Here is an 11,496-nt window from a genome sequence, read left to right on the forward strand (position 1 = left end):
TTTCCAAACTGTTACAGCAAACAAAAATGTTTCAAAAGAATGTCACAGAAAACTTTTTTCTTTCTAAAAACTGTTACATCGAACACATTTGTTTCAAAAACTGCTGCAGGGAAAATTTTGTTGCAAAAACTGTTACAGGAAACCAAGTTGTTTCAAAAACTGTTGCAGAAGACAAATTTGTTTCAAACATTTGTCATAGAAAACAAGTGTTTTTCAAAAATTGATACAGCGGAAAAAATTGTTTTAGAAAACTGTTACAGCAAACAAATCTGTTTGAAAAATTGTTGCAGGAAACGAATTTGTTTCAAAACCTGTTTGAGGAAACAAATTTGTTACAAAAACTGTCACAAAAAACAAATTTGTTTTGAAAAATTGTTAAAGGAAACACATTTGTTACAAAAGATTGTCACAGAAAACAATTTTTTTCTAAAAACTGTTACATCGAACCCATTTGTTTCAAAAACTGTTGCAGGGAACAAATTTGTTACAAAAACTGTTACAGGAAACCAAATTGTTTAAAAAATATTTACAGCGAAAAAAATTGTTTCAAAAAACTGTTACAGCAAACAAATCTGTTTCAAAAATTGTTGCAGGAAACGAATTTGTTTCAAAAAACTGTTACAGCAAACAAATCTGTTTCAAAAATTGTTGCAGGAAATGAATTTGTTTTAAAACCCGTTTGAGCAAACAAATTTGTGTCAAAATCTGTCGCAAAAACAAACAAATTTGTTTTGAAAAATTGTTAAAGGAAACAAAGTTGTTTCAAGAAACTGTTTCAGGAAACAAATTTTTTTTTTTTTTTTGCAGTTGTCACCGTGTTGGACGGACGTGTTTTTTGGAGCTGCTGTTGTTGCTTTAAATTTCTGTTTTAACTGGCTACTTCGATGAGTTTATAGCTGTTATAACAAGTCAGATCTCCTGTAGCGGTCATATCAATATATCTTTCTCAAAAATGGAAAATATTACTATCAGGGGCAGCCATAGAATGTCTAATACTAAAGCAAGTGAAGTAGGTGAGCCAACATTACGAGACGTTTTCAACCTCATGCAGTCAATGGACAAGCGCTTGACCTCAATTGAAAACGACCTGAGGGAACGCGTCGGTGAGGCAGAAACAAGCCTCGAGGTTGCACACCATCGAATTGACGAGCTCGAGGGCAAAGTAGCTTCGCTTGAAACTCACCTGAAGGAAACTAAGACTGAATTGAATCAAAAGCGCGTTATGGACGAAATGCGTTCAAAAGAATTTAACCTGCTGTTTCATGGCAAACCCCAACTGCTATCTCTCGAGTCACCTGATCAAACTGAACATGTCTTAAGAACGTTCATAACGGAAAAACTGCAGTATTCTTCCTCTGAACTTGATAAAATACAGTTTAGCAATATTCACCGCCTGCCGCGGCGTACGTCAGCAATCAGTGGAAACAAAGATTTGTCTAAACCAGCCCCAATAGTTATCAAGTTTGTCAAGATGTCGGACAAAAGAAAATTGTTTTCTCTTTCTGGTCGCGCTCGGTCCTTCGATGCAAACATAACAAGGCATCTACCTGCTTCTATGCAGGCTCAAAGAAAGGAATTAATTCGACATGCAAACAAATTCTACAATCAGGGAAAAACTATCAAATGGAAAATTATTGAAGCAGATTACTGTCTGTTCTATAATGGTGAGAAGTTTACCGATTTTTAGTCTTTTATGTTGTTTAAATGGATCGATATGGTGATGGTTTAGCGCTTTTTCATATCAATGCTCGGAGCATTTTCGCTCATAACAGTTCTTCTAAACTAGATGAACTGCATTTTATAGCATTAAATCGTGGTTTCGACATTGTCTGCGTGACTGAAACATGGCTAGATTCAAGTGTTTCTAATGAACGCCTCATCATTGACGGTTTTCAGTTTCCTTTTAGAAAGGACAGAAATAGGCACGGTGGCGGGGTGTTGGCGTATGTACGCAATGATATTCACTGCGTACGCTTGTATGCTCACGAGTCTGACGATTGCGAGTTGATGTGGCTGAAAATTACCATGGTTCCCGATTGTCGACCAATAATAATTTGCGTTGGATACCAACCTCCCAGTTATAACAAAGCCTCTAAAGATCTTTTTTCCGCAAAACTATGTTCTACAATTGATTTGTTACAGCAGACATCCAAATGCGTTATTATAGTAGGCGATTTTAATGAGCCCCACGCAACTATCTTCAATTCTGCATTGTATTCTTCTGTCACTCAACGCGGTTTTACGCAACTAATAGACCAACCAACCAGATTTAGTAACATTCTAGACTGGATTTTAGTAAACACACCCGAGTGCGTATTGTCATCTGGGGTACTACCACCACTTGCAAATTTGGATCACTGTGCCATTTATGTTATACTTAACGTATCTCGTGGCGCTCTCCCCAAACACGTGTTTTACAAATGGATTTTCGCCAATAGTGATTTTGAATCTCTAAACAATATTTTAATCGCGTATCCATGGGATGATTTGGTTGCAAGCTCATCCTCTGTGGACGTGGCCCTAAACAACATTACTGATGTTGTTAACCAGACGTGCAAAACGTATATTCCACTCCGATCTTATAAGCTAACAGCGAAATGTAAGCCATGGATGAATCACGAAATTAAACACCTGTTTCGAAAGCGACATCGCTGGTTTACCAGATGGAGAAATTCTGGTGAATTGCATCACAAATTACGATACAACAAACTTAGAAACGAAATTCAACGCAAAATTAAGACCGCAAAAGCTAAATACCATGCGCATATTGTTAACGAAGCCTGCCTTTCTCAACCTTCTTCTAAGAGGTTTTGGTCACTCACACGTAAAATCCTGAATACCAACGAAGTTTCCTATAACAGCAAAAGTACGCCAAGCTTTGTTTCCAACGGAGTAACTTATGTCAATGACATCGAGAAAGCAAATCTCCTAAATGAACACTTCGCCTCCATTTCCACACTCCCTTCAAATCTGCTTTCACTGTCTTTTCCTCCTTCTTCCTGCCAACTTAACCTATCCATACCTTCCATTGACATTACCCCGTTTGATGTGTACCACGTATTACGTAAACTTGACCCTAGCAAATCTTCTGATCCGCTAAATCTTCCTAATCACATTCTAAAACAATGTGCAGAATCCCTAGCAACGCCATTAAGCTATTTATTTAATTATATTATATCAGTGGGTATCTTCCCATCAGAGTGGAAAAAAGCTACAATAATCCCACTGCATAAATCCGGGCCAAAACATGATGTAAAAAATTATCGACCAATTTCGCTCCTACCCTCCCTATCAAAAGTTTTTGAAAAAATTCTCCACAAACACATGATTATTTATTTGGAATCAAATAAACTTCTGAACCCCAACAATTCCGGATTTCGAAAAAATCATTCAACCATCACCAATCTGCTTCACACAACCCACAATATTTACGCCGATCGTGACGAAGGCATTGATTGTCGAATCGTTTTTCTTGATATTTCCAAAGCTTTTGATCGTGTTTTGCACCACGGTTTATTTCATAAATTACAACAAATTGGGATAAATGGCAATTTGCTTCCTCTACTAAAATCGTACTTAACTGGTCGTGTACAACAAGTTCGCCTGAACAACAACCTTACTACCTACAAATGCCGGAGTCCCACAAGGTTCAATTTTAGGACCATTGCTTTTTTTGATTTATGTTAATGACATCTCCAATAACTTAACCTCTAACATTTCACTTTTTGCTGACGACACTGCCCTTTATTATTCGGATAAATCTCCAAATCAACTTCAAAAAATTTTACAGCGAGATCTCAACCACCTCGACAAATGGGCTTCCACTTGGGCAATTAACTTTAATCCCTCCAAATCTAAAGTACTATCGCTCTGTAAAAGTTCCAATCTTCCTCAAATATTTTTCAAAGGTGTAGCTCTGCCTGAAACCCGTGCACATACATATCTCGGCTTCATATTTACACCAACACTTTCTTGGCATGACCACATTCGTTACATTTGCCACAAAGCACAAATCAAAGTTAACCGATTGCGCAAAATATCTAACACAGTCTCTCGGCATATCATCCTTACCCTTTATAGGTCTTGCGTTCTTCCTACGCTTGAATATGGCGACATTTTATTCGATAACTGTAACCTCTCTGACTGTGAAGCACTAGAAAATGTGCAACACCAATCGGCTAAACTAATTTTAGGGTGTATGAGGACCACTTCGTATGATAAAATATTACAGGACCTTGGATTGACACCCCTCCGTGTTCGTCGCAACGTTCACTCTCTCGTTCAATTTCACAAAGTTCTAAATCGCATAGGACCTTCATATTTACAAAGCTGCATTCCTGAATACGTTAAAAACTTAATTAAATATGACTTGCGTAACCCCCTCAAAATACATCCCATTGCGTGCCGCAGAAATACCAAATATAACTCATTTTTTCCCAAAACTATCCGCTTATGGAATGAACTTCCAAAAGAAATCCGATTGATAAAATCTGTTTCAGTTTTTAAAAATAAAGTTAAAAAACTTTTCTTTACGTATCCAGTCAGAACCTTACATCTGCATGGCTCTTGTCCTAAGACAACTGCCCTTCATTGCATGCTTCGACTTAACCATAGCCCACTCAATATCAATCCCAGGCACTTTCGCCCTTGTGCATGTCAGGCCGTAGAAACCACGCAACATTTGTTTCTCAATTGTCCACTATTGATTCGTCCTCGCACAATTTTGTTTTCTACTGTTTCTAATATTCTGACAGAAAACGCTAAGTTTAACGCTTCATTTCTTTCCAATCTTTCTCCTGGTGCAATTATTCGTTTCATCCTATTTGGTCATCCTGATTTAACAGACGCCCACACACTGTTATTATTCCATGCCTTTCACAAATATCTGCATGCGTGTAATAGATTTTGATTTCTGCTGCCGATTTATTGACATTTTAACCTCTTTCGTTCGCTTTTCCTCTTTTGTTTACTATTATTATCGACTACCCTTTATCTGAAAATACGTTTATTTCTCGTATGGTGACACGACAAAGGACAGTTTTCAGTTTACGGACTGTCGTCTGATTGTCGTAAAATAATAAAAAAAAATAAAAAAAAAATAAAAAAAAACAAATTTGTTACAAAAACTGTTACAAAAAACAAATTTGTTTTCTAAAGCTGTTACAGCAAACAAATTTGTTTTAAAATTTTTTAACAGTAAACAAATTTCTTTCAAAAAACTGTTACAAAAAACAAATTTGTTTGAAAAACTGTTGCAGGAAACAAATTTGTTTCAAAAACTATTTCAGGAACAAACTTGTTTCAAAAAGGTTGCAGGAAACAAATTTGTGTCAAAAACTGTCACAGAAAACAAATGTTTTTCAAAAGATGTTACACAGAAAAATGTATTTCAAAAAACTAATGCAACGAAAAAATTTGTTTTGAAATCTGTTGCAGGAAAGAAATTTGTTTCAAAAACTGGTTTAGGAAACAAATATGTTGCAAAAACTGTTGCGGGAAACAAATCTGTTTGAAAAATTGTTGCAGGAAACGAATTTGTTTCAAAATCTGTTTGAGGAAACAAATTTGTTACAAAAACTGTCACAAAAAACAAATTTGTTTTGAAAAATTGTTAAAGGAAACACATTTGTTACAAAAGATTGTCACAGAAAACAATTTTTTTCTAAAAACTGTTACATCGAACCCATTTGTTTCAAAAACTGTTGCAGGGAACAAATTTGTTACAAAAACTGTTACAGGAAACCAAATTGTTTAAAAAATATTTACAGCGAAAAAAAATGTTTCAAAAAACTGTTACAGCAAACAAATCTGTTTCAAAAATTGTTGCAGGAAACGAATTTGTTTCAAAAAACTGTTACAGCAAACAAATCTGTTTCAAAAATTGTTGCAGGAAATGAATTTGTTTCAAAACCCGTTTGAGCAAACAAATTTGTGTCAAAATCTGTCGCAAAAACAAACAAATTTGTTTTGAAAAATTGTTAAAGGAAACAAAGTTGTTTCAAGAAACTGTTTCAGGAAACAAATTTGTTACAAAAACTGTTACAAAAAACAAATTTGTTTTCTAAAGCTGTTACAGCAAACAAATTTGTTTTAAAAATTTTTAACAGTAAACAAATTTCTTTCAAAAAACTGTTACAAAAAACAAATTTGTTTGAAAAACTGTTGCAGGAAACAAATTTGTTTAAAAAACTATTTCAGGAACAAACTTGTTTCAAAAATGTTGCAGGAAACAAATTTGTGTCAAAAACTGTCACAGAAAACAAATGTTTTTCAAAAGATGTTACACAGAAAAAATGTATTTCAAAAAACTAATGCAACGAAAAAATTTGTTTTGAAATCTGTTGCAGGAAAAAAATTTGTTTCAAAAACTGGTTTAGGAAACAAATATGTTGCAAAAACTGTTGCGGGAAACAAATGTTTTTCAAAAACTTTTACAGCAAACAAAATCATTTCAAAAGACTGTCACAGAAAACAAATGTTTTTCAAAACCTGTTACAGCGAAAAAAATTATTTCAAAAAACTGATACAGCGAACAAATTTGTTTTGAAAACTGTTTCAGGAAAAAATATTTGTTACAAAAACTGTTACAAAAAACTAATTTGTTTTAAAAAATTGTTACAGGAAACAAATTTGTTTGAAAAACTGCAGTAGGAAACAAATTTGTTTCAAACACTATTTCAGGAACAAATTTGTTTCAAAAACTCTTGCAAAAAACAAAAAAATTGATTTAAAAAGTTTTCACAGAAAACAAATGTTTTTCAAAAACTGTTACATCGAATACATTTGTTTCAAAAACTGTTGCAGGAAACGAATTTGTTTCAAAACCTGTTTGAGGAAACAAATTTGTTTTGAAAAATTGTTAAAGGAAACAAAGTTGTTTCAAGAAACTGTTTCAGGAAACAAATTTGTTACAAAAACTGTTACAAAAAACAAATTTGTTTTCCAAACCTGTTACAGCAAAAAAATTTGTTTTAAAACATTGTTACAGTAAACAAATTTGTTTCAAAAACTGTTACAGAAAACAAATGTGTTTCAAAAGATTGTCACAAAAAACAAATTTGTTTCAAAAACTATTTCCGGAACAAATTTGTTTCAAAAACTGTTGCAAAAAACAAAGAATTTGATTTAAAAAGTTTTCACAGAAAACAAATGTTTTTCAAAAACTGTTACATCGAACACATTTGTTTCAAAAATTGTTGCAGGGAACATTTTGTTGCAAAAACTGTTACAGGAAACCAAATTGTTACAAAAACTGTTGCAGAAGACAAATTTGTTTCAAACATTTGTCATAGAAAACAAGTGTTTTTCAAAAATTGTTACAGTGAAAAAAATTGTTTAAAAAAACTGTTACAGCAAACAAATCTGTTTCAAAAATTGTTGTAGGAAACGAATTTGTTTCAAAACCTGTTTGAGGAAACAAATTTGTTACAAAAACTGTCACAAAATACAATTTTTAAAAAAAACATTGTCATAGGAAACAAAGTTGTTTCAAGAAACTGTTTCAGGAAACAAATTTGTTATCTAAAACTGTTACAGCAAACAAATTTGTTTCAAAAAATTGTTAGAGTAAACAAATTTGTTTCAAAAACTGTTCCAGAAAACAAATGTGTTTCTAAAGATTGTCACAGAAAACAAATGTTTTTCAGAAACTGTTGCAGCGAAACAATTTATTTCAAAAAACTGATACAGCGAACAAATTTGTTTTAAAAACTGTTGCAGGAAACAAATTTGTTTCAAAACCTGGTTCAGGAAACAAATTTGTTTCAAAAACTGTCACAGGAAGCAAATTTCTTACAAAATTTTAACAAATTTGTTTAAACATTTTTTTACAGAAAACGGAAGTGTGTCAAAAAATGTTGCAGGAAACAAATTTGTTTGAAAAACTATTTCAGGAACAAATTTTGTTCAAAAACTGTTGCAGAAAACAAGAAATTTCTTTTAAAAAGTTGTCACAGAAAACAAATGTTTTTCAAAAACTGTTACAGCGAAAAAAATAGTTTCAAAAAAACGGTTACAAAAAAAAAATTGTTTCAAAAACTGGTGCAGGAAATAAATTTGTTTCAAAAACTGTTATAAAAAACGTATTTGTTTCACAAAATTGTTACAGAAAACAATTTTCATTTAAAAACTGTTGCAAAAACAAATTTGTTAAATAAAAACTGTCAGAGAAAACAAATGTTAAATAAAAATGTTACAGTGAAAAAAATTGTTTCAAAAATCTGTTACAGCAAACAAATTTGTTACAAAAATTGTTGCAGCAAACAAATTTGTTTCAAAAAAGTGTTACAAAAACAAATGTGTTTCAAAAATTGATACAGCGAAAAAAAATGTTTCAAAAAACTGTTACAGCAAACAAAATTGTTTCAAAAACTGTTACAGAAAACAAATGTGTTTCAAAATACTGTCACAGAAAACAAATGATTTTCAAAAACTGTTACAGCAAACAAATCTGTTTTCAAAAATTGTTACAGGAAACAAATTTGTTTCAAAAACTGTAACAGGAAACAAATTAGTCACAAATTTTTTTACAGAAAACAAATTTGTTTAAAAAAATGTTAACAGAAAACAGATGTGTGTCAAAAATTGTTGCAGGAAACAAATTTGTTTAAAAAACTATTTCAGGAACAAACTTGTTTCAAAATTGTTGCAGGAAACAAATTTGTGTCAAAAACTGTTTCAGGAAACAAATGTTTTTCAAAAACTGTTGCAGAGAAAAAAATTATTTCAAAAAACTAATACAGCGAACAAATTTGTTTCAAAAACTGTTGCAGGAAACAAATTTGTTTCAAAAACTGGTTTAGGAAACAAATATGTTGCAAAAACTGTTGCGGGGAAACAAATGTTTTTCAAAAACTGTTACAGAAAACAAATGTGTTTCAAAAGACTGTCACAGAAAACAAATGTTTTTCAAAACCTGTTACAGCGAAAAAATATATTTCAAAAAACTGATACAGCGAACAAATTTGTTTTAAAAACTGTTTCAGGAAACAAATTTGTTACAAAAACTGATGCAAAAAACAAATTTGTTTTAAAAAACTGTTACAGGAAACCAAATTGTTTCAAAAAACTGTTACAGAAAACAAATTTGTTTCAAACATTTGTCATAGAAAACAAGTGTTTTTCAAAAACTGTTACAGTGAAAAAAATTGTTTCAAAAAACTGTTACAGGGCAAAAAATTCTTTCAAAAACTGTTGCAGGAAACAAATTTGTTTCAAAAACTGTTACAGAAAAGAAATTGTTTAAAAAAGTTGTCACAGAAAACAAATGTTTTTCAAAAACTGTTACACAGAAAAAATTCATTTCAAAAAACTAATTCAGCGAACAAATTTGATTTAAAAACTGTTGCAGGAAACAAAGTTGTTTCAAGAAACTGTTTCAGGAAACAAATTTGTTATCTAAAACTGTTACAGCAAACAAATTTGTTTTAAAAACTGTTACAGCGAACAAAATTTTTCAAAAGACTGTCACAGAAAACAAATGTTTTTCAAAAACTGTTACAGCAAAAAAAAATATTTCAAAAAACTAATTCAGCGAAAAATTATATTTAAAAACTGTTGCAGGAAAGAAATTTGTTGCAAAAACTGTTTCAGGAAACAAATTTGTTTCAAAAACTCTTACAGCAAAAAAAAATATTTCAAAAAACTAATTCAGCGAACAAATTATATTTAAAAACTGTTGCAGGAAAGAAATTTGTTGCAAAAACTGTTTCAGGAAACAAATTTGTTACAAAAAGTGTTACAAAAAAAATTGTTTTAAAAACGGTTGCAGGAAACAAATTTGTTTTGAAAAATTGTTAAAGGAAACAAAGTTGTTTCAAGAAACTGTTTCAGTAAACAAATTTCTTTCAAAAAAATGTTTCAAAAAACAAATTTGTTTGAAAAACTGTTGCAGGAAACAAATTTGTTTAAAAAACTATTTCAGGAACAAACTTGTTTCAAAAATATTGCAGGAAACAAATTTGTGTCAAAAACTGTCACAGAAAACAAATGTTTTTCAAAAGCTGTTACACAGAAAAAATGTATTTCAAAAAACTAATGCAACGAAAAAATTTGTTTTAAAAACTGTTTCAGGAAACAAATGTGTTGCCAAAACTGTTGCGGGAAACAAATGTTTTTCAAAAACTTTTACAGCAAACAAAATCATTTCAAAAACTGATACAGAAAACAAATCTGTTTCAAAAGACTGTCACAGAAAACAAATGTTTTTCAAAACCTGTTACAGCGAAAAAAATCATTTCAAAAAACTGATACAGCGAACAAATTTGTTTTGAAAACTGTTTCAGGAAAAAAAATTGTTACAAAAACTGTTACAAAAAACTAATTTGTTTTAAAAAATTGTTACAGGAAACAAAGTTGTTTCAGAAAAATGTTACAGAAAACAAATTTGTTTGAAAAACTGTAGTAGGAAACAAATTTGTTTCAAACACTATTTCAGGAACAAATTTGTTTCAAAAACTGTTGCAAAAAACAAAGAATTTGATTTAAAAAGTTTTCACAGAAAGCAAATGTTTTTCAAAAACTGTTACATCGAACAAATTTGTTTCAAAAACTGTTGCAGGAAACGAATTTGTTTCAAAACCTGTTTGAGGAAACAAATTTGTTTTGAAAAATTGTTAAAGGAAACAAAGTTGTTTCAAGAAACTGGTTCAGGAAACAAATTTGTTACAAAAACTGTTACAAAAAACAAATTTGTTTTCTAAACCTGTTACAGCAAAAAAATTTGTTTTAAAACATTGTTACAGTAAACAAATTTGTTTCAAAAACTGTTACAGAAAACAAATGTGTTTCAAAACATTGTCACAAAAAACAAATTTGTTTCAAACACTGTTTCAGGAAACAAATTTGTTACAAAAACTGTTACAAAAAAAAATTTGTTTTAAAAACGGTTGCAGGAAACAAATTTGTTTCCAAACTGTTACAGCAAACAAAAATGTTTCAAAAGACTGTCAAAGAAAACTTTTTTTTTTTCTAAAAACTGTTTCATCGAACACATTTGTTTCAAAAACTGCTGCAGGGAAAATTTTGTTGCAAAAACTGTTACAGGAAACCAAGTTGTTTCAAAAACTGTTGCAGAAGACAAATTTGTTTCAAACATTTGTCATAGAAAACAAGTGTTTTTCAAAAATTGATACAGCGAAAAAAATTGTTTTAAAAAACTGTTACAGCAAACAAATCTGTTTCAAAAATTGTTGCAGGAAACGAATTTGTTTCAAAACCTGTTTGAGGAAACAAATTTGTTACAAAAACTGTCACAAAAAACAAATTTGTTTTGAAAAATTGTTAAAGGAAACACATTTGTTACAAAAGATTGTCACAGAAAACAATTTTTTTCTAAAAACTGTTACATCGAACCCATTTGTTTCAAAAACTGTTGCAGGGAACAAATTTGTTACAAAAACTGTTACAGGAAACCAAATTGTTTAAAAAATATTTACAGCGAAAAAAATTGTTTCAAAAAACTGTTACAGCAAACAAATCTGTTTCAAAAATTGTTGC

At 31.0% G+C, this 11,496-nt stretch overlaps 1 protein-coding gene across 1 annotated transcript; it reads left to right on the forward strand.

Moving 5' to 3' along the window:
- Window positions 1–812: 812 nt before the first annotated feature.
- On the forward strand, window positions 813–1,828 carry LOC145205290 (uncharacterized). The gene has a single exon (XM_080077979.1). It carries the CDS (start codon window positions 953–955, stop codon window positions 1,685–1,687), a length of 735 nt encoding a protein of 244 aa, XP_079934105.1. The 5' UTR covers window positions 813–952; the 3' UTR covers window positions 1,688–1,828.
- The last annotated feature ends 9,668 nt before the right edge of the window (window positions 1,829–11,496 follow it).

The sequence above is a fragment of the Phallusia mammillata genome, chromosome 8, assembly GCF_965637545.1.
Source record: "Phallusia mammillata chromosome 8, kaPhaMamm4.hap1.1, whole genome shotgun sequence".
Lineage (NCBI taxonomy): Eukaryota > Metazoa > Chordata > Ascidiacea > Phlebobranchia > Ascidiidae > Phallusia > Phallusia mammillata.

Bases quoted from the DNA above. Each gene is read 5' to 3' on its own strand.
- LOC145205290 (XM_080077979.1), top strand. From the start codon at position 953: ATGGAAAATATTACTATCAGGGGCAGCCATAGAATGTCTAATACTAAA.